The 23,675-nt window shown below is 43.0% G+C and overlaps 1 protein-coding gene and 1 long non-coding RNA gene across 5 annotated transcripts in view; one reads left to right on the forward strand and one right to left on the reverse strand.

Annotated features, from left to right (window-relative positions):
* Positions 1–4,488, reverse strand: part of HMGN3 (high mobility group nucleosomal binding domain 3) — a 23,881-nt gene extending 19,393 nt beyond the window's left edge. Inside the window, exon 1 of one of the 3 annotated variants that reach the window (XM_054819410.1) lies at positions 4,286–4,488. In XM_054819410.1, coding sequence (XP_054675385.1) covers positions 4,286–4,339 — 54 coding nt within the window. In that variant the 5' untranslated portion in view covers positions 4,340–4,488. Of the gene's footprint in view, positions 1–3,632; positions 3,978–4,209 lie in introns of those variants that run through there. The other 2 variants (XM_054819411.1, XM_054819409.1) reach the window with 2 other exon arrangements.
* On the forward strand, positions 4,444–18,053 carry LOC129204097 (uncharacterized). Of its 2 annotated transcripts, XR_008576276.1 has the most exons (5): positions 4,444–4,552; positions 5,422–5,542; positions 6,878–6,955; positions 15,627–15,786; positions 17,377–18,053. It is a non-coding gene; the product is annotated as an uncharacterized LOC129204097 (long non-coding RNA). The 2 variants fall into 2 exon arrangements; XR_008576275.1 differs by lacking the exon at positions 4,444–4,552 and having other exon boundaries at positions 5,139–5,542.
* The last annotated feature ends 5,622 nt before the right edge of the window (positions 18,054–23,675 follow it).

Consider the following 23,675-nt stretch of genomic DNA (forward strand, 5'->3'; position numbering starts at 1 on the left):
CAAGGAGAAAGGAGGAAGCAGTCAGCGTGAAACGCAGGGGGAGTTCAAGCTAAAGTCTGGAGAGAGAAGTAGGACAGAATGGGAGTGGAGAGAGGGCAGCAGCCAAGACATCTGGATCTGGTACTGATCCCCTTTTCCCTTCTAATCTATAATCACCGCCAGAGTGTGAAATCAAATACAGAACTTCCCCCATTTCTATGTCCCACTGCTAACAAAGCATGTCCTGTTAGTTGTCCTCTAGGATAAACTATAGAGTGTATCTGCTACAGACCAAGAGCTTCCAACCCTAGCGATGAAACAGGTTGTTGGCAAGGTGCGAGTCCCCACAACATCACTGCATCTTCTTTCCTGCCAAATGGCTTCAAAACGAAGATAACCTTAGCAGAAAAAACACCATGTTGCATTGATGCTGGTACGTTGAATTGACATGAACCAATACATGGCTGACGTACCAAACATGGAAAGGGACATGAACTGGAGCTGAACAGCACTTGAGCGTACTTCATACTGCTGCATTAAGAACACTACATTATGAAGGTGCTATTCTTTGCACAGCATCTACACCTCATTCCACAGACCAAAGAGCGTCAGTGGGATCATTCAAAGCCACACCAAAACAGAACCCTTGGCTTCATTAATTAGTGTTTGATCACATACAAGTTGCTCCAACAAAATTTTAGAGAACCAGTTACTATTACAAGTTCCTCAGTTTCTAAGTACACACCACGAAGCAAGACGACAATTTTGTAGAAGTAATAACAACAAATGCACTACTCAGAGTGCAGGAGGTGCTTATTAGGGAGAATAAAAAAAATCAGGACATCTTAACCTGAGAATCCAAGATGGAGGGACTATTCCAACAACTCAGCCATTTACTTCTGTGCCCGTTTCCCTATCAGTGGATGAGGAATAATATTCATGACACTTCAGAAATGCAAACTTAAACACATAGAAGGATTTCACAAAGAAAACTGAGTTTAGGTCCAGAGAAAAAAAAGCATAAGTAGAATTCAATAGCTCTAGGTTAGTACCTGTAAGAACATGCATTTAACCCCAAAGATTAGAAAATACATTCATTAGATACCTGGTTGGCAAAACAACCAGTAAGGTAAGAGTCCCACAAAAAATTGTCACGTGATCATGTAACTAAATGCATTATAATAGGACAACCCTGGAATACAGCACCAACTTCCACTAAAGCAGCAGCATTCCAAGCAAGACATTCAGAGAGTTTGTTTTTCTGGAGTAAATATAACCAACTAGTCTCTCTGACTTTAAAAAAAAAGTGAATTTGCATAATGGAACAGGAACCTGCCACAGATGTTCTCTATTACATTTTCACAGCATCAACTGTACTGCAGAAACTAACATTCCTGACTACAAGAAGGTGGCAAATAGCCTACTAAAGTGGCCAATTAGACCACAAGATTTTTTATTTGCTCTGAAACAACAGCAATATTCAAAGATGTTACATTAAATAAAAAAAAAAAGACTTATGAAGAAAAAGTTGCATCTAATCCTCACATCTGATTCAACTCCAAGTGTGTTCAAAACAACATGTGAAGCACAGGTTGTGTTGCATAGTCAGATTAAAGAACAAGTTGGGTCATTTTGCAGCGCAACCCCAACTGACAGGCTCCCCATTCAATACTAGGCAAGTCAGCATTTGACCTATTAATATCCATATTACTATCCCTCAGAGATGGTGCGCATTCTACATAAAGGCATAAGTATTGTTCATCTTGATGATAATCACATTAAAGCTTATGTATGTACGCTTATGCACACAGGTGTGTGTGACCATACCATGATTCTCCTTGTCATCAAGAATGGTTCTTCATCCTTTTATGGCTAACACTGAGACACTTTTACTTGGGCTGTTTCAAGGTCAAGGAGTTTTCCAATATGACCCAAGAGCTAATTCCAGCACGACAAGCAACAAACCAAAACACCCCAATGCATTTCAAGGCGTTCATTGCTATCAATACCACAACAAGCATTCTGGTATATCCCACACTGGCATGCCATTCTTCTTGTGAAAGGCCATGTTCACGCCACAACATATTATTAAAACAGACAAAGGATACAGAGATCAGACAGGAGGAGTCCAGAGTTCAACCTTTTTTTGTTTTAGCGCAGTATTTAACACCATCTGAACACAGAGTTAAGTTTTTCCTTTTCCCTGTGACCCTCAACCAATGACTAATGATACCCCAATATCTTAGGCCACAGCCCTCTAGAGAAGGGGAGACAGCCTACATTTTTTTTTTTCGTAATATTCATAATGAACGTAAGGCCAGGGACTCGGCAAGTGACTTCAGTTTACACAGAGATGGAAAAAAAAAAAATCAGAGATGAAAAGAAAAGCAAACTAAAGGACCAGCCAGTTTAGATAACTAAGGCATATACAAAAAACAGGTACTGGTGGATTCATGCCCTTTCCGCAATATTATTTATTTACTTACCCTCATAACTGTGAAAATTTCTCATTTTGACTGTAGATGTTTATTTCCTTATAAAACTTACAGTGTTAGCCTCTTTTATTAAAATTTCTAACTTATAAAGAATTGACTGTTAGCTGCACAAGATGGTTTTGTCTCCATGTGGAAGCTGATCAGTGTAATTATTAAGCTACTGCTATATCACTAACTTCTCACTCTATGGATATTATTCTGGAATAAAATTGACTATTGTAGATTACTTATGGCAACTGCACTTTCCTCAACAAGCAAAGCCATTAGTCGCACACTTTTCTTGGAACCAGTGCTTCCCAAACCCTATATTTCATAAATAATCTTAATATTTAAATATTTATCCATACAATGCTATGTAAATTAAAATTTAGTGCACCATAAAAATTCATCTCCATTGCTCTGATCCCAAATGTAATATTGTTATTACTTTTTTATAATCTTCTAGAAAGAAGATGTGTTTTCATGACTTACAACTCAAAGATAGTTTCTCTTAATAAACATTTCACAGCAGACCACAAAATCCTACATGAGTGACTAACTCTACCCCCTCTTCAGAAGGACAGCCTGAAACATTATCCATAATGTAAAAACACAGAAGGGCAAAGGAAACGGGGTAGGAAGTTTGCAAAGTTTCCAAAGCTGTGGAGAGTCCTACGGACACAGACTAATTTTTCAACTTTTTCCTGATGACAAGTGACAGCACTAAAAGAGCAGAAGCAGGTGAGGCAAATGCAAGGATGCAAAGACAGAAAAGCAAGAGGAAAAATTGCCCAACATTCACTAACTTCAGGCCCAGTTATCCCAATACAGGCAATCAACCCCACATTTGTATCCATTTTCAGAACTGGAATCAGGTTCTTAACTATGAATTAAATAATTTAGTAGCATACTTGACAATTTGACATTTTGATACCTCAAGGAAAGCACAAGTACTGAATATTGAGCTACCTGTAAGTCATCATCTACCTGTAACTTTATTAAAACAGATTTGAGCCCCAGCCCAGATATGGTATATTAGGAGGTCACAGGTGACATTTGGGAAATCCCCAAAACCACAAATTGCTTTGCCTTGGGTGACCTAATTAATATTAAAGGACTGCAGCTATTATTTTTTGTCATAGCATATATTACTGTCAAGTCTCTCATTACACTCATTACCCTGCAGAAGGCAGGCAGTAAGTTCTCAACGAGGACCTCCAGCAGGGCCTGCCTCCCTCCCTCGCCCACCGCCGGGGGCCGGGCGGGCGCCTCCTCCGCCCCGCACCGTTCAGTGGAGCGGGCCAGCTGCCCCCGTCCGCACTCAGCCTGCCTTTTGCCAGCACCGCAAGCGCTCCCCGCGGCCAGGACCCCGCGCAGCGAAGGCTCCGGGTTCAAGCAGAAAAAAAAGAGGGGTAGAAACCCCCCCCCACAACACCGAACCCGACCGCCGAAGGGCCGCATAAGTTTCTCTCCCTTGGGGAACGCGGTCTCACAACCGGCCCCTGCCGGCGGTTCCCTCCCAAGGAGGCTGGCCGCCCCGAGGTGCCCGGTGAGCAAAAAAAAAAAAAAATAAAAAAAAAAAAAAAAAAAATGGACCGCGGCGGGGGCCAGCCGGGCCCCCCCACCCCCGCCATGGCTCCCCCGGCCCGGCGGGGGCCGCGCGCGCTCCCTCAGGAGGCGCCTCCCCTCCCCGCCCCGGCGGCCGCCCCCCGCCCCCGGGGGCCCTGCCCGGATGGGCGCCAGAGTTGGTACATACGGGTCTGCCGCGGGAGGCGAGGAGAAGGGTGTAGTTTGTTTTAAACATGGCTTGCCTCTCCCCTCCTCCCTTTTACCTCGGAGCCATCACCCGGGCACGGCAGGAGGCGGCGACGCGATCCGGCCGCCATGGGTGGGGGCTGCCCCCTCCCCGTCGCTCCCCCCGCGGCGGCGCCGGCTGCCGGAGTTTGCAAGCAGGAAACTCCTCCCGCCGGGGGGCCAGGGGCGAAGCCGCAGCTGCTGCAGCGCTTCTCCCCGGCGGCGGAGGGAGGACCGGAGTTGTGATAGCGACTTCACCCCCCCCCAGGGACGGGGGCGACACTGCCCCGCGCGGCGCCGGGAAAGTAAACAGCGGGCGGCGGCGCCGGGAGGGGTGGAGGGGGGCTTGCAACAGGCAGCAAAATACCCGGGCTCGGGAGCAATCCGCGGGCTCCGGAACGGAACGACGGCGGGAGAGCAGCAGGCGCCCCCGGCCTCTAACGCGCGTTTCACCGACCGGCCGCCGCTCGACCCCTCGCCCCCGCCCGGAGGAGGCGTGGAGGCAAGACTCGCCGCACACCCGAGGCGCCTTACCTTTCTTTTCGGCATAATGTCCCTGCTCCGGGCCGCGAAAGTAAAGCGACGAAAGAAGCTCCGGCAGAAGCGCGGATCCGCCCGGTGGTGGTGGCGGCGGCAGCAGCGGCGGCGACACCGGCGTCGCTGGTGCCCGCAGCTCTGCCCGCGCCCGGTGCCCGCCGCGCCGCCCCCGGCGCCCCGGCAGCCCCCACCGCCAGCGCCCGCCTCGCCGACGGGGCGGGCAGAGCGGGGCAGCCCCGGCTCCTGATTGGCTCCCCAATTGCGTCGCGCCCCTCTCTCTGGCGGGAACGGGCTAATCAGGGGCAGCCCGCGCGGGTCAGAGGCCGGGCGCGCGGGCGTGCGCGGGGACCGTTGGGGCTCGGCCGCGGCCCCGGGCCCTGTGGGGAGCGGGGGAAGGGCCGGCCGCCCAGCGCCCTCGGGGGGAGCTCGCCTGCGGCCTGGAGGCGGCCCGCCAGGTACCGCGGCCCGCTGTGCTGAGGTTCTTCATTAACGGTTAGGGAAGGCGAACTGGAGGTCTGTATGCAGCGGGCAAGTTGCGAGCGGCGAACAGCATCCGCGCAAAAAGACCACGGGGCTCGTTATACGGCTGAATTATTTCAACCTGTTTAAATTTCCCTTCGTTTTCTCCTCCCACTAGTTCCGGTTTCTCCTCCTCGACTGAAATCCGCTGCAGTCTTTACCATCGTGACCGTTCTCCCTTCTTAAACCTGGGGGTTTATTCTGCCATGTAAATCCACTCATCCTCCAGTCCTTCAAGTGTAAGGAAGCTGTTTTTCAAGTCTCCTCTTTACATACCTTGTTAAATCACTAGCAAGATAAGCCAGTGCTGCTGAAACACTCTATTACAAGGTGGTGTCATCAGTTCTTCAATGAAGTTCAAATAACAGCAAATACCTTTCTTAAAATTTTAATGAGAGGAAGAAAATGGATTACTTGTTAACAGCTTGAAACTACATGATGCATCTCAAGCAGCTGCAGAAGCAACAGAACTGAAACCAGCGTTTGGCCACCTGCCTTTTAGCCAAGAGCTAGGCAGTTAGGATGTACATGAGGATGTGGCAGCCGTAGGCCTGATTTTCTTCTTTACCTGAGGGTATTTGAACTCATACCTCTTGTTCTCCCATAGCATTATTTTGACAACAAACTACAGCATCTCTAGAGTAGGAGAGCTTAGATTTTCCTGTTAATACTGTTTCAACAGCTTTGTTGAATTTATATTAATTAATTTGTACTAATAATCCACCAGGGCAGGAACCCAGCTGGGTTTGCTCCCAGGTAAGCCTGTAAACCACCACATTAGGGAGTCACACCCACTTGTTTGCATGCTACTTCCATACATTGAAGTAGTTTATACAAAGTGGTGTAGTTCCACATGGAAAGACTGAGAAACATGTATTTCAGCAGGAGATGCCTGTGCTAATCAAAGGTTTAGTCCCACCTTTCATAGTGTCATGCCTAGGTATTAACATAGGAAGGAAACAAGTCAGAATTACTCTATAGCTTAACCTTTCCCTGTTTCTTTTTTCACCTGTTCTCCAGAATTTTTCCCATGTGTCCTTAATCATTTATGGATGATGAGAGCAATCCAGCTTCACTGTGGGCTGTCCATTCAGAAAGAGAAACAAGAGCTAGGCCTCCATTAACACAGATGAATACTATTGAGAGGAGAACTGCACACAACTGCAGTGATTTCTTCCTATGCCACCCAAAAATTTGGATTAAGCCCACATCTAATTCCAAACCAAAATAACTTTGGGGAGGAGACATATTAAAAGTTCTGATTAGCTCTATGACTACCTTCCTCATTCTATTATATTCCTGTTTGATGTTGTCCCTCTGCTTTTAGACTTGTAGGATAATTCGGGTGGAGAGGGACCTCAGGAGGTCACCAAATACAACCCTCTGCTCTGTTAGAGCAGGCAGCTGAGGGCCTCATCAAGTTCAGAATATCTCCACAAATAGAGATTCCATGATCTCCCCGGCCACCCTGTGCCAACTCTTCGGTTCTTTCCTAGCTTATGCATAAGTTTAATTGTAAAACTCTCCTCACCTTCTTTCTACAGTCACTTACTCCAGTTTCTTTAAACTTTCAGCTAGAAGATGACGACAGTTCTATAAGAACAGTAGGAGCCTGGGAGCAAGAAGAAAGAAAGTCCAGTAGACTTGAAGAGGTAATTTTTCCTGGTTTTATGGGAAGGGGAGAAGCAATCCTGTTGACATTTCATTTATATTTACCTAAAACTAATGAGCAGTGTGAAGGAAAAGCCAAATTTTAGCAGCAAGATAATGAGAGAAACAACTGATGGAGTTAGTAAGTTATTTGCAGATACCTTTTTTCCTCCATTGAACCAAACTCAGGTTCAATGGAAACATTGTACCTCAGGATTAAATCACTCAGGAAAGTTGCTGCTCTGTAGAACAGTTCAGCTGGTTTCTTTCTTCACTCCCTCTGTATTTTCTAGATCAGTACAGAATTGTTTCTAGTCATTTTCTGTCACTGCAAGTCCTGTCAGTGGCAGGTTGTAGGGGAAATTCACTGACACATGAGAAGAACAAGTTGTTTTTCTTCTACACATATACTCAGCTCTCCTGCATCTGTGTAACACTCCCTCTGTAAAAGAATTTATGTTCAGACTGGTTGGCCTGCTGCTGCAGCCTTCAGTTAAAAAGCATGTGAATTGTTTGGTAGTTTCTTCTTTCCACAGCTGTTGTCTTTTTCCATACCTGACCCATTAGTGTTGAAAGATGCCTCTTATCTGAAGAACTCTGCCACTAACAACAAGAAAAACACTGATCTGTGGGTTTTCCAAGGGAAAAAGCAAAAATGCTCTCTTCCAATATGTGATGAAAACTTCTTACCACAGACGGAGGCCATGTTAGAAAAGCCATATTTTGACCATATTTTTGGTTGTCATAGAAATTAGTTTATAGCTTATTTTAACTTCACAACTGTTTCTATTTATAAGTAAATAGGGGATGCAACTGTAACACAGTACCACTTTTCTATAATAACATTTAGGAAGTACACAGATCAAAGTAATGTAGCTCTACGTCACCTTTCATGCCCAAGGGATGACACTTGTAATGTGGAGCCACCGAGATAGATAGCCTTGGAACTGTCAAAAGAGACATTATTGTGATTGGTTCCTTATAAATGAATGTGTGGCTGTAGGCCAATAATTCAAAATGGTGGCAGTAAGGGGTTACAGATATACAAACTAAGCATTCAACACACTTCTAGTTAGTTCCACTCTTTCAAACATAGGCGCTCTGGTAATTATTTTCTTTTATTATCATAATTAGTATTTGGTGCTGTTTTGAAATTTCTGTTACTTCAGAATTGTCACTTGTAAGCAAAAATAATCTATGCCAGTTACTTCTGAAAAAAACCCTGCCAAGCAATTTGACTGGTATGAAGGAACTCCCATAAACCATTTAAAATTAGTTCCAGAGCAGCCTTATAGTTTATTTCTGAATAAGAAAAAAGTTCAAGCACTCCACATTCACCACACTACTATCATGATGGTTTCCAATCTATCAAGCTTTTGGAACATGTCTCAGTTCTCAGCAAAGTTCCTTCTACCATTGTTTCAGGGACATCTCTACCACCTTGCACCACTGCAACCACACTTTAAACCTCTTGAACTTTCATTCAGTAGTGCTCTGCACAAATACTGCAGGGAATAGCAGAAAACAGAGACATTTAATAGCTATCTACTACAAAACAGAAAGCAACACCAACTTTTCTACCATACTAATCAATAAAAGTGCAATCATTTCCATGCACATTTTAGAAAGGCAGTTGAATTTGGAAATCTAATAATTCTCATTTTTTTCCCAATACATTTCTCCTGATTATTTGCAGAAATAGAGCAGCTAGTATACACGGTTTCCATAGAAGTCAACAGCAATCACATCAATGAAGTTTGGAGCAGAATTTGGCTAACACCATGTAATGCAGAGAACTTGGACTATATTGGACACTTCCAGGCTATGATCAGCCTATGAGTTCTTAACATTTAAGATCACAGAATGATTGAAGTGGGAAGGGACCTCTAGTCCCACCTCTGCTCAAAGCAGGGGCAGGTACAGCAGGTTGCTTAGAGCTGTGTCTAACTGGGTTTTGGATATCTTTGAGGCTGGAGACTCTACAATCTCCTTAGGCAACCTATTCCAGTGTCTGGCCACCCTCACAGTAAGTGTTTTCTCACATTCAGATGGAATTTCATGTAGTTCAGTCTGTGCCCATTGCCTCTTGTCCTGCCACTGAATATCACTGAAAAGACCCTGGATCCAACTTCTTTAGTCCCTCCCATCAGGTATTTGAACGCATGGATAAGATCCCCCTGAACTTTCTCTTCTCCAGACTGAACAGTCCCAGCTCAGCCTCACCTGGTACATCAGATACTCCAATCTCTTCATCATTTTCATGGGCCTTTGCTGGACTCTCTGGTATCTCCATGTCTCATACTGAGTAGCCCAGAACTGGACATTGCATTCTAGGTATGTCTCACCAGGGCTGAGCAGAGAAGAGTCACCTCCCTTGACCTGTTGGCAACACTCTTCCTAATGCAGCCCTGGACACCATTGGCCACAAGGACACAATGCTGCTCATGGCTGACTTGTTGAACAACAGGACTCCAAGGACTTTTCCTGCCAAACTGCTTTCCAGTCCATCAGTGTCTACTGGTGCATGGAGTGATTCCTCCCCAGGGGCAGGACTTGGCATTTCCCTTTGCGGAATTTCTGTCTGCTCATTTCTTCAGCTGTTGAGGTCATCCTTCAAAGGTGGCAGCATAGCCATCTGGTATATCAGCCACTAATTCCAGTTTTGTATCTTCTGCAAACCTCCTGAAAGAATACTCTGTTATATCATCTGGGTCATAAATGAAGATATTAGTTGCTCCAATATTGACCCCTGGGGTACATCAGTAGTGACTAGCCTCCAGAAGGACTTCACACCACTAATGACATGCCTGTGATCACACATTGCTAGTCTTTGGCCTGGCGGTTCAGCCGGTTTTCAGTCCGTCTTATTGTCCACTTATATAGCCTATACTTAATCAGTTTGTCAATAAGGCTGTCATGAGAGAGTGTCAGAAGCCTTGCTAAAGTCAGGATAAACAACATCCACCACTCTCCCCACCAGTCTATCTCATCATAGAAGACTATCAAGTTGGACAGGAATTATTTCCTCTTTGTAAATTCATACTGACTATTCCCAGTCACCTTCTTGCCCTTAGTGCATTTGGAAACATTTCCAGCATTATTTTCTGCATCACATTCCCAGAAATCAAGGCAAGACTGACTAGCCTGTAATTCCTCCTTCCTGAAGAGTGACATGTGCTCTCTTCCAGTCCTCAGAAACCTCTCCTGATCATCATGGCCTTTCAAAGATCATCAATGGCCTCACAATGACATTGGCCAGCGCCCTCAGCACTTGCCAGGGTCTCCCATCGGGTCCCATGGATTTGTGTACGGCCAGTTCATTTAAACATTCCCTAGCCTGATCCTCCTCTACCAAGAAGTCTTCCTTGCTCCAGACTTTCTCTCTTGTCTCAAGGACTTGGGACTCCTTAAGACATGTCTTGCCACTAAAGACTGAGGCAAAGATGACATTGAATATCTAATCTTTTTCACCAGATCTCCTGCCCCATTCATCAGCAGGCCCATTTTCCATAGTCTTCCCTTTGAAGAAGCCATTCTTGTTGCTCTTCACATCCCTCACCAGATTCAACTCCTGGCTGCCTTCAGCTCTCCTAACCCCATCGCTGAAACTTCAGAGAGTGGCTCTGTATTTCTCCCAAGTCATCTGTCCCTGCTTCCACCTCTTGCACACTTCCTTTTTGTGTTTTGAGTTTAGTTAGGAGCTCCTTGCTCTTCCACACAGGCCTCCTGCCACCTTTGCTTGCCTTCCTGCACATCAGGATGGACCATGCTTCAGTCTGGAAGAGACAACCCTTAAAAACCAGCCAGCTCCCCTGGACCCCTCCTCTCTCCCTTGCACCATATCCCAGAGGATTCTTCCAAGCAGGTCCCCAGACAGGTCAAAGCCTGCTCCTCTGAAGTCCAGGGTTATGATCCTGCTTTTTGCCTTGTTCCCTCCTCACAGGATCCTGAACTCCATCACCTCACGGTCACCACAGCCAAGACTGCCCCCGACCTCCACAGCCCCAAGTAGTTCTTCATTGTTTGTAAGTGCTGTGGGTTCACACCAGTAGGCAGCTAAGCATCACACAGCTGCTTGATCACCCCCGCCTCAACCCCAGTGGGACAGGAAAAGAGGAAAGGAAGAGTAAAAGCAAGAAAGCTTGTGGGTCAAGATGCAAATTGTTTAATAAGTAAAAGAGAAGTGGAAGAAGAGAGAAAGAAAACAAAACAAGTGATGCAAAGGCAATCACTTACACTTCACACAGGCAGGCTAATGCCTAGTCAGTTCCCAAGAAACAGATGGCTAACTTCCCTAAACCTCCTCTCCCTTTTTGTTGCTGAGCATGACGTTATATGGCATGGAACAACTCTTCAGTTAGTTTGGGTCATCTGCCTGGTTCTGTCCCCTCCTAATCTATTCAGGGAGGTGGGAGGGGAAAAGCAGAGTTAAGAAACATCATTTGACTCTACAAACACTGTTCAGCAATAGCTAAAATATTAGTGTGTTATCAGCATTGTTTTGGTCACAGATCTAAAACACAGCACCATATGAGCTGCTATGAAGAAAGTTAACTCCATCCCAGCCAGACCAGTACAGGAACTATCAGATCCAGCTGAGCACCTGTTGTTGTCAGCTCCCCAAGGGCCTGTGCCAGGAAGCTGTCATCAACACACTGCAGAAACCTGGATTGCTTGCACTCTGCCCATCTACCCCTAGCAGATAACGCAGTGGTTCAAGTCTGCCAGGAAGATCTGGCCCTGCAAACGTGAGCGTTCTTCCAGTTCCCTCAAGAAGGCCTGACATGGTTTAGCCCCAGCTGGCAGCTGAGCACCTCACCCCTCCCCCGGCAGGATGCGGAGGAAAATGGCAAAAACAAAGGCAAAGCCTCCTGGGTTGGGATAAGGACAGTTTACTGGGACTGCAAGGGAGAGGGAAACAATCAATAACAGTACTGATAATGGAATGTTCACAATGGGTGATAACAGAAAGCAATTTAGCAATTCACAACCAACCAGATACTCAGACCATTGAGGAGCCACTGAACCCACCCCTCCCTGACTAGCCCCCTGTTATGGTGAGCATGATGTCACATGGTATGGAATAGCCCCCTGGCCAGCTTGGCTCACCTGTCCTGGCTTCTTGTGAAAATTAACTCTATCCTAGCTAGAACTGGGACAGGCCTCATCTGCTTCTCCCTGATCAGGCAGCATGTAGCGGACACCCACCCCAATGCCACCCATGTTGGTTTGTCCTTTAACCCTCATCCATGAGCTCTCAGCTGTCCCCAGGCACAGCTCCATGCGTTCCCACCGCTCTCTGCCATAAGTGGTGACTCCCACTTCCCATCGCAGCCTGTCCCTCCTGAAGAGCCTGTATCCATCCATGGCAGCACCCCAGTCCTATGAGTTCTCAAAATATCCAAGCAAAGCAAGTCTGTTTGGAAACTTCTTTGGAATCTTCTGGAACCAAAGTGGTTCCAGAGAATCAAGAACAAATAAAATAATGAAAAAAAAAAAAGAAGCTTTTAAGAAGGTAATTCTTCAGGGCTTGTTGAGCAAGTAAACCAACTCTTTCCAGTTATCAGAGACTGCTGTGAGAAAAGTCTTATCAGTTAGATATCTCCAACATTCACTGTGGCTTATAAAAAAAAGAGACTGCAGGAAAATAAATGATAAAAGCTAAGGAGAACCAGGGTTCTGTGACTAACAAGTCTGTTAAGCCTTGATGCAGTAGTAGAGTAGAAACACTCACCCTGGAGAGGTAACTGCATATTGAAGTTAATTGAGAAGCACACCACATGGTTATCAAGCCCATTGTCAAAGTAAGGCAACTGCCTGCCATTCTAGCTTTCTTACTCTATTACATAAATCGATGAGGCAACTTATGACCTATTTATACAAGCACATTGTTTTGCATGACTTGCTGAAGCAAGAGCAAAGGCCTTCACCTGTCTCAGGTTCAGCAACACCTTCAGCCATGATGTCTTCTAAATACTAACATAGATGCTGCATTGCCACAACTAACAGTATTCTTACAATATTTTTTTCTCTCCCTTGTCTCAGCTTCTTACCTTCTAATCTCTTTGCATACAAAAGCTGGACCAAGAAAGATACCACCTTTTGAGATAAAGTAGTATTAAAGGTAGTAAATCTTGAATTAATCTGCACGGCTGGGGGAAGAGCCTTTTTGATCTCACTTAGGCAAGAATTCCAGAGAAACGATTCTATCATCTTAAACCTTCTCCTGAGTCTTTCTACTTGCAGTAGGCCTGTCTTCAGAACTCTGTCTTTAATTCTATGCCAGCCCTTTCTAAAAGAACCCACATACACATACCTGTAAGTATACACTCATACTTCCAGTATGACATTAATATTTGTGTTCTGAATGCAGGAGACTTAACCTTGAATACACTGTTTTCCACATTTATTCTTGTCTAAGCCCTTCTAGAATGAAGTAGCTAATAAATGAGGGAAGCACCCTGAAGTGCTTTCCACATTGTGGTATACATCAAACAGGGAAAAATAGACCTGACTCTTCTTCAGAAGGCTTTATCAAAGGTCTTATGTGTTGCTCCACCTACCACTGAACCAGGTGAAGCTAGAGATTCCTCTCAGGTCTGTCAATATACTAACTTATGTAGCCACACCCTAGTTCACTACTTATCAAAAAGGTTGGGTTAGAAACAAGTATTTAGAGGTATTTAATCAATGAAATGATTTAATAGACCTGGGTCTGAGAGTGATCACAGATGCAGATGGTTGATGAAAAGCTCAACATGAGCTGGCAATGTGCACTGGCAGTCCAGAAAGCCAACTGTGTTCTGGGCTGTATCAAAAGAAGTGTGACCAGCAGGTCGAGGGAGGTGATTCTGCCGCTCTACTCTGTTCTTGTGACACCCCACCTGGAGTAGTACATCCAGCTCTGGGGCCCCCAACATAAGGACATAGACCTGTTAGAACAAGTCCAGAGGAGAGCCATGAAGATGATCAGAGGGCTGAAGCACCTCTGCTATGAGGACAGGCTGAGAGAGTTGGGATTGTTCAGCCTGGAGAAGAGAAGGCTCTGGGGACATCTTATTGTGGCCTTCCAGTACCTGAAGGGGACCTACAGGAAAGCTGGAGAGGGACTGTTTACAAGGGCATGTAGTGACAGGACAAGGGGTAATGGCTTTAAGCTGAAAGAGGATAGATTTAGATGGGATGTAAGGAAGAAGTTCTTTACTGTGAGGGTGGGGAGGCACTGGAACAGGTTGCCTGGAGAAGTTGTAGATGACCCCTTCCTGGAAGTGTTCAAGGCCAGGTTGGATGAGGCTTTGAGCAACCTGGTCTAGTGGAGGGTGTCCCTGCCCATGGCAGGGGTGTTGGAACTAGATGATCTTTAAGGTCCCTTCCAACACTAACCATTCTATGATTCTGTGATTCTATGTGGTGTAGAGTTTGGGCAAATGCTAACCTCCAGTTAATGAGGCAAGGCAGTAATCTGTAGCTGGGGGCAACAGACTTCATTTAGCTGCTGCTGGAAGAGCCTGTCTGACTGCAGTTGTACTGCAGCATTTATCCTGCTCTCTAGCCTTCAGTCAGTCAACTGCAGTGATGCCCTATTTCAGTTGCAGCTTTGCTAGGTCAAGGGACTGCTCTGCCCCCTTGACCATGAAAATCCTCTGAAAGCTGCTGCCCTCAATTCTGCTGGCCCATTCTTTCAAACAGTCACTCTCTGTTTCAGTTTGGGCAAACCAAGTTGGACCTACAAAGACCTATCATTGAAAATGAGTGGGCCTGGCTCATTTCAGCATAGGCTGGGAAGCAATCAGACAAGTTACACTGGCAGAACCTGGGAGGTGGAAATCTATGGTGGGGGTGGTAATAAGTAGTCGGGGGTGCCACAAGTGTTCTTCACTTAGCCTAGCTACAGCCAGAACTACCTGTGTGAACACAGAAAACCACCTGCCCTGAGCATCCTCTTTGATGGAGAGAACTGGGCAGCTATAAGAGGTACTTCATCCTGCAAAGGTTCTGAATCACCCTTTGAAATTGCAAAAAATACATACATATTAGGAGGAGATTCATAAATCTAGATTAGTATTTTCTTGGTAATATAGAGTAGTGTTTCCATCACTATCACACTTCTCTGAAATACTACAGCTGATTGACAAAACCAGGAAAGTTTCTTTTAAACTTTAAAATCAAGTTTAATTTTAAGGAAAGTTCAGGTAAGTGATAGGTCCTCTGTTAACATACAATGACAAAAAAACCAACCCACCCACCCTCCAAAAAAGCCTACTGACTTATTTCTGTCCACAGCATTAAGCCCTGCTGTCAATAATCAGTAAGAATTTAATTGTAGGGAATATTATAAGGGGCCGAATTTGATCAGCTAAAATTTAATACTTGTTTAAAAAATTCTCTAAATGTGTTAAGTATACATTTACTTACTTTGCTAAAAGGTAAGTGGGTTTTTTGGTGCAGACTGTATAAAGTTTATCTTAGTTGAAGTTGTGATGAGTCCACCTTGACTAATGACAAAATGCTGCTACAACTGCGCTTCCTGTTATTTCTGAGCTTGTCATTTAATGGCACTTTGAACAGCTCAAGCCAGTGCTCTTAATGTTCTGTTGAAATTCTGGACCAGCTAAACAAAACAAGCACTTCCTCTGCATCCCCTATTACCAGCTCCTTTTAATCTTTTCTTAGAGTTTATCTGCAATTAATTCATCTTCCTCTAACTGGAAAGGTAGCAAGCATGCAAGAGAACGCAAACTGTAGCTGCAGTGGTCTGGCACAGAGTTCCTGAGATTACAGCAATGAGATTGCTCTCGTCTCACCTTTACACTGAGGCTGTATCCGCTACTGGGTAAGACTCTGCTGTTTAGATGTTAAATATGAATGAGTCTTCTGTAAGTTTGCACTAGGGATGCACAGGTTAGTTTATTAGCTATTTTGTAGCAATGAAGTAGTGTAAATATTTATTAAGTCTTTCCATCTTCCTTGCATATGTTTTCCTGGTAAAACTGTGCTTGTCCCTTTCTGTGTATATTTCACGATAAATATGTCAATAAATAATTGATTGAGCTGACAGGAAGAAAAAGACAATGCAATAGAAACCTTGTCAAATAAAGCCTTTAAATAGCCAGCGTCATTTAAATGGGAAATCCTAAATCAATTGCTAGATAATGTGGTAAGTAAACATATTAACCAGTAAGTAAACATATTAACCAGCCACAAAGTCATAAATTATGTTTATTGATATATCAAAGTCTAGTCATAGCAGTCAACAAAGGCATAAGGAACAGTTAATGAAACTCAGGAAATAAAGATAGTTAATCTTTTTATGGACTTTATAAATTACAGCTTCTAAACACTTCTTTAAAAAAACTGTTTCCAGACTGCTGCTTTAGAATCATCATTGAAAAATATGTTTTGTTCTCAATTAGACCTAAGCACTTAGGAGATTTAGAGGCTCAAAGAATGCTTAAAGTTCAGGAATGCATGATAGAACTGTTATTGGAAGAGTGCTTGGTTCTGTACAGTAAACAGTATATAGTCATTGTACTGGAAAAACATTTGTTGGGGAAATTTTGTCACTATTTTAAAAAAACAAACAAAACCTGTATATGCATGCAGGCATGGTATATTCTAATACGATATTTTTGTAAAAACTTTGATGTTAGATATGGCTGTATTTACAAAACTTTTTTCTTTACAGCATACTTGCACCCATTCTTTTTTTTTTTTTATTATACACAGACCTTTTTTTTTCCTGAATTAATCTTATAATTATCCCCTCTAGTAAAAGGAGACATGAGAATATAATTAGTCCACCCATTTCTGCTACAAGTTAGCTCCTAACACCCTAAGATAAGTAAAACCAAACAAAAATAAAACAAGCACCACCACCCCCCCCCAAACCTACAAAACCTTACTCATGCATCCTCTTCAATCTGAGGAGACAACATTGGTGGTATTTCCCAAAGATTTGCTGTCAGCTATCTGCTGCCACTGAAAACAATGAAACCATTGTCTCTGACAGAAGCAAAGTTTGGCCAAAGCTGAGCACTTCTACAAATTCTTTCCCTGTCAACTGCAAAGACAAAAACCATTTGAAAATATTTATTATACTTAAAATGTTTACAAGCCTGTATGACACTCTGTAAACACCTTACCACAAACCAAACTAAAAAGAAACCAATCTTCCTGAAAATTCATATTGCTGCTTCTAATCCCCAAATGATAAACTACTGGCTATTGCATGCATTGTTATCTTAGGGGAACCTGTACAGCTGGGTGAACAGTGGAAGTCAGCAAATACAGTAACAAGTGTTTTCAGTGCTGAGTTGAAGGGATCCAAATTTAGGCATTTGGAATTTAAACAGTAGAGAACTTCAGTGAGAAGAGAGCTGGAGTTGACTGAAGATCTCTTTGCTCATTTTTGTTTAACAAACAGGTATCCACAGCTGAGGCTATTATGGATTTTGCTGGTGTAGCAATACCAAAGAGCATTCTAACTGAAACTTCAGAGGTCTACAACATACATCAGACATACTACTACTTCACAGAGTAATTTTTTTCCCACTATGATGATGATGTAAAGCCTTAAGAGATGTTTCTGGCATGCTCTAGTAGGTGAGGCAATTGCCCCCATGGGGATCAGCTTTGTATGTACAACTAGTGTGTCTCCTGGGTTTAATTTTCTTCTTTCTAATTGCCAGTAGTTGTGGTGATTATTGTTTTTTGAGGGTTCACAGTACTATCTTGAACAAAGATGTTAATGCATTAAAAGAAGTTGGTAAGCTGAGCCTAGATGTACTGATTAAGTGAATTTCTTCTGAACTCCTGTGAGAAGAAATCAAAGCTGCTGAAGCACAGTATGCTAATGTACTCTGAAAACACTTCTACATCATACTTTGTAAAGTTTAACTGCCTTGGTGTTTTGCTACAGTATCTCTATATGCCAGAGACATACAGAGACATGTCTTTGCAGGGGAGGAGAGATGAGGTTGTTCTGCTATACTGAGTGCTATTTATCTTTAAATCTTTCCTTAAATTAAGAAGTAAACTTGATTTTATATTTATACATATAATTATATGTATATACGTATATATAAAATGTATAAATAGGTATGGAATATAACATGTAATAGAAAATATAAGACAATATACATTATGTCACATATATTGTAATATATTATTGTAATATATGTTGCATATGACATGTTATATTTTATATACAGAATAATATATACATTAAAAAGGTACGTTGTTGGTTTAAGGTTTCTCTGGCTTCTTCACTGGAAGTTTGTCTTGGTCCTTAAAGAGGAAATGAATGGGGTCACAGCCTCAAGCCCACCTTTGCAGCTTCATACATCTGCTGTTCATCTGCTTCTTTGTTTCCCTTTAAATACTTTATCTAAAACTATGTATGCAGCTAGATGATTGGAAAGAAATTTGCTAGAATGACTGTTACCTTGTAATGCAGACATAATACCTCTGTTGCGGAATCAGCGTGCCTGGGCGATGCCGTAGCACACAGCATGTACTTCATGCTTCAGCGTGAAGCAACCAGCTTTCAGTCAGCTCTGTTTGGTAGCCCTCTGTAACACTCTTCATTATGTAGTATAGACATGCTCTCCACTGCTGACTAAAAACATTGCCATCGTGACCATCATGCTGTGAGACACAAAGATGTGTATGAAGAATGAAATCCTATCCTTATTGAAACTACGGGAAAAAACACCCCAAACCTCTCATTGAATTACTGAGGCTCAAAATTTCAAAACACAAGATACAGAATTATTATGCTTTTGTCCATGGAGAATATTGTTGCAGTATGGAGTTCAGATACATTCATAGGACATATCAAGGCATGAAAAGACCTGGAGTGGCTGTCCTTGAAGTTATACATATCCTCAGAATAAATGCAATACAACTACCATAGCTGAGAAATTGGTATCTTTCTTGGGAGTTTGCACCTATACCTAAAAGTGAACATCACAGCATTAAAAGCTGCAATCCGTTTGATCTCGTGCAGGATTTATGAAATTTCTGTATAGAGTTAGCTCAGGTGCCTGCAGTATGTGTGGTTAGAGGAAGGCAACACAAAGAGTGCGCTGTTACAGTCAGCATGCTCTAAGGTTTTGGCTTGTCTACGCCTAGCCAATGCTGACCATAATTCCAGCTCTGCTCTGGGACTTAAGCATTCAACATTATAAGAGGGATCTCTCCTCTCCTCAGGCCATGTGGCAGCAATGTCTTTTTCAAGAATAGCAGCAGATCTACAAACTTGAGATCAGTGGTCTTTTGGCTAGGATTTCTGGACATCTGCAGCCTGTTGGAGCTGCAACTGCCAATAATTTATTAGCAACAGAGGAATGAAAAAAGTCTTTGAGTTCCACCCAGTGGAAAAGAGGATGGGATCCTAGGCTTCTCAGCCTTAGGGCCTTTACCCAGGAGGGGGGAGATACAGTTTTTTAGTTTTTGCTCCAAGAACTGTTCATTAATTTTCTACACTGACTGTTTCTTATAAAATGCAGAAATTGTCAAAGCAGAGCTCAGATCTCAGAAGTTTCTCTAAGACCAACCAGGCTTCCTGACTATATTGCCTCTTTCTTCTCAGGAAGATAGAGGAATACCATGGTTTTGCTACCTCAGTTACTACAGGTGAGATAGGTGCTGAGATGCTTCATATATACCTTCAAAAGAAAGCTGAGAAATTTGTAGCAATGTGTTCAGAATGAGCAGAGGTTTTCAGATTGCCATTTTGAACTTGGGCATTTCTAATCCAGGTTTGGGACTTCCAATCATTGATCTCTTTTTTCTGTACATATCAGTATTTGATTTTATGCATATCAACTGGATCTAGCCAGTGTCACACAATATGGGCAAGTTGGCAGAGAACAGCAAAGTGAGACAAACACAACATCACAGGTGAAAGCTGAAGTCAGCAAAACTTTTCAGAGCAATAAGGATTCGCTCAGTTATGCAGCAGGTAACTGAAGAGTGTTCTCCAGTTTCAAAATCAACAACAGAGTTTTGCAACAAAGTATGTGTAGCCCAGTGCTAAATCACTGGATTGGAGCACAAGAACAGCAAGAGGAATTCCCATGGCTCAGTGCTAATATTAATTTAGACTGTTATGTTCAGTGTCCTGCTGCAAGTCTAAGACCTATATACTTTTCTGAGGAGACACAACTTGCTTATTCTGCCTGTGCCTGGAATTGTTTTTCTGGTCTCTTCTGGTTTAACTGCACAGTTGTGAGCCTTCACTCTGGATGGGCATGAGTCAGCTCCAAACCATAAACAGTGTAGCCATGGTTAGTAAGCCTGAGCTACTAAGCCTTTGCTGATAGCGTGGGCACAACAAGTTGTGTCTGCTTGGAGCACAACCAAAGCAAGCTCACATCTGCTTGAAAAAAAAAAAAAAAGAAAAAAAAGTGTAAACATATACTCTCTGTTCTTTTCCTGCTTCCTCCCCCTGACTTTCTCTTTCCCTCTCCTTGACTTTCTCTTTCCCTCTCCCTTTCTCTTTCTCTGTCCCACCCACAGGCATCCAGAAGAGCACTCACAGAAACTCCACCTATCTAAGCCCTCCACCCAGATAGTTCAAATTCCTGAGTGGGATCTCACAGGGCACACATTTGTTTAGAGTGGTAACAAGTGGCTGTGTTTTGGTATGAGGCCCCTTGCGCAGTTCCTTACAATGAACTTGAACAAAGAGCAGTTGTTATATTCATCCATTTCAACAAGTTTTTACTCAACCTAAGAAGTGTTCATTTTTGCCTGCTACAGCTGCAGAACCAAGAAAAGGGTAATACAGGTCATGCGGGCGGGCAAGCCACTATGCTGAGCTCTGAACACTTTTTGGGGAATTCCTGGTTCAGAAGGGACAGGGTCACCGTAAGTTTCACTAAATCCACTATGGCAGGATGTCAGTGCCCTGCAGCTCACGGCACAGACTCACTGCAGAAATGTCAATAGCAGCCCGGCTTTGCTGTTGACAGTGGCAGCCGATGACATACAAGTTTTGAGTGACTTTTCATGTGGCTACAAGATCCAGGCTCCACGGGGTTTTCTCATGCACAGGATAAGAAACAGGTTGCTCTTTTCCTAAATTTTCTTCTAATCTGTCTTTTCTTCCACTAGCTAGGCACTAATTATGTTGTATATCATCTTCTACTTTGCTGGCACAAGCAGCATGCTGGCACAAGTCGGTGGAAATTCAACATTCATTAAGGTTAGACTGTATTTCCTGTGCATCTCCTCTCTTTTCTTTCTTTTTTTTTTTTCTTCCTAAGATGATAATTTACAAGAATGAGACCAAAACTTAATTTTACAACAGGAAGCCCTCCATTTTAGACAGCAAAGCTACATAAGCTGCATCTTGGCTATCATTGCCTTGATGCCTGGGATTTAGTTTTTCTGAGATTTGGGGATTTTACCAGTAGGTTTTGAAAAACATCAACAATCTTAGTCACCTACACACTTGCACGAGGACTGTGTTCTCAAAGAAGCAATACTTCTTGACAGAACAACTATGAAAAATGCTGAGAAGTAAAAGGATCATCACAGACCACATCCCTTTCTCTTTTTAAAATGTATAATCCTTACAGGAGATTACTGATGGGTGAATATTAGAGCTGGTCTGCCTTCTGGCTTGAAAGCTTGTTTCTCAGAGAAAGCTGTCTTCTGGCAAATTAAAGAAAATGGAATTTCTCAGGATCCCATTTCCTCCTGCACAGGAGAAACTGATAGAAAAGAAAAGAGGCTTGCTTATTCCTATTCCTGTGAATTCTACCTCTGTGTATATGCATGTGTGTGTTTGCGTGTGATACTTTTATCCCAATGGCAAAACTCAAGACACATCGCAGCATTTTCTTTTCTCGTATTATCTACTTCTCAAGGAAACATCAGGAAGCTAGATAAATATGGCTTTCCCTCTGTCACTTATTCCTGCTACCTGCTGGATGCCACAGGTCCTGCAGGCTCATCCACATGCTCTATGCCTTGGTTAAACGTGGGAGAAATATTATTGTCATTGTTCTAGTTGGAAGATACTTACATAGCTCCACTATTACAACACAGTCATAAACTTAAACATATATATTTTCCATAAATCCATTGCAGTCAGACAAGCACTGGTATTCCCATTTTAAAAAAGGAAACAGAGGAAGAAAGTGTAAATGACTTACCCAAAATTATATAAATCCATGGTCACGTGAAATCACATTTGTTCCCTGGCAGGGCAAGGCTTGATTTGTTTCACAAGCCAAAATAGTGCATTATTTTTTTTTAAAAAGCCCAAAATAATACCTTGACCCTTTCATATCTAGATCAATACCTTGTTATGGTAGAATTAAGTATCGTATAGTACCTTAAAAAAATACAGATTTCTCATATCTGCCAAGTATATGCAGAAATTTCACAGTATTTGGGCTAAATGGGACAGTCAGGGATAGCAGATGGAGTGCAGAGCTCCTCACTTTCAAAACAGGTTTTGGGGCTTGAGAAGGTCAGTCTAAAACAAATCAAGTCCCACATGATCTTACCTGCTGGAGAAGGTGAAAATTCTGTTCCTATATCTTCTGCAAGTTAATTTCCTGTTCCTGCTCAACATCCTAAACCTTCACAGCCTGCACTCTAGGGCTATGCTATGCTATGAGGAGGGAGAATCCAATTAATTATGTCCTACCTTGCATTCAGCTTTCAGCAAGCAATTATTAGACAAAACCTGGTTGAGGCCCTTATTTGATTTAGGAGGCTTGTGTGTCTTGGCATTCATCAGGATTTACTGATGTTGATAAATTGCTTTTCCCTGTCATGGCTCTAAATAAATATATCAGGTTTGTCCAAGGCTCCTTGCCGAGCCTTGATCTAAATGGTTTTTCATCTAGGAGTATGGAGCACTTGTTCTTTTATCTGGAACTGTGATATGGAGGTCTGAAGTAATGAAACTGGCATTTGCCTAATTACGGATTTCATTATTATTTTCTGTCCTCAAACAGCTGGGGCAAATATACATGAGTCTGCTTCAGTACAGCTCTCCTGAACTAGCATCGTGAGATAAATTAAAAGTAGTGGGAGCCAAATATGTCCTAGGCTATCTTTACATACAATATCTAAAAGAGCCTAGGTTGCAATCTGCAGACGTGCTGTTGCTAGATCCAGTGCGACAGAATTGAAAGAGGTGTGTCAGGAATATATTCTCTCTGAAGACTCTGGGATGCTGTCTCCTTCCTCCCATCCAGCACCTGTTTGTGTTAGCTGCTATTTGAAGAGTGGCTGGAGGAGTAGCAGACAGATGAATAGAGGAGTATGCATAGAGGTACCTGCTGGTACAGCATGAACTTATTGTACTAAGTTTGGTTTAGTTAAATTTCAAAATAATTGACAGGGTGCTCAGAGCCCTGGGACACTTCCGCTATGTTTAAGCCAAGGGAAAACCAAAGAAAGAAAGAGAAAAAATAATCATAAAATAATTTATTTTTCCTTCCTCTCAGCCTCCTGTGTTCTTAACCAGGAGCTTTGTAAAGTATTTTAACTTGTTTTTCAAATTAGTTCTTGAGATCATAGCCACAATGGGCAGGAGTCTGCTCTTTCTCACACGTGTACTAAACTGGAATTACTTGGGGTTTTTTCTTCCTAAATTCATTCTAAGTTCTTGTGAGTCACTATATTACTTGACAGCTGAATTTAATGCATCTGATTGTTAAGTTCCCTAGCTGCTAATGTTCAAAGATCACTTACTGG

The sequence above is a fragment of the Grus americana genome, chromosome 3 (genome assembly GCF_028858705.1).
Source record: "Grus americana isolate bGruAme1 chromosome 3, bGruAme1.mat, whole genome shotgun sequence".
Taxonomy (NCBI): domain Eukaryota; kingdom Metazoa; phylum Chordata; class Aves; order Gruiformes; family Gruidae; genus Grus; species Grus americana.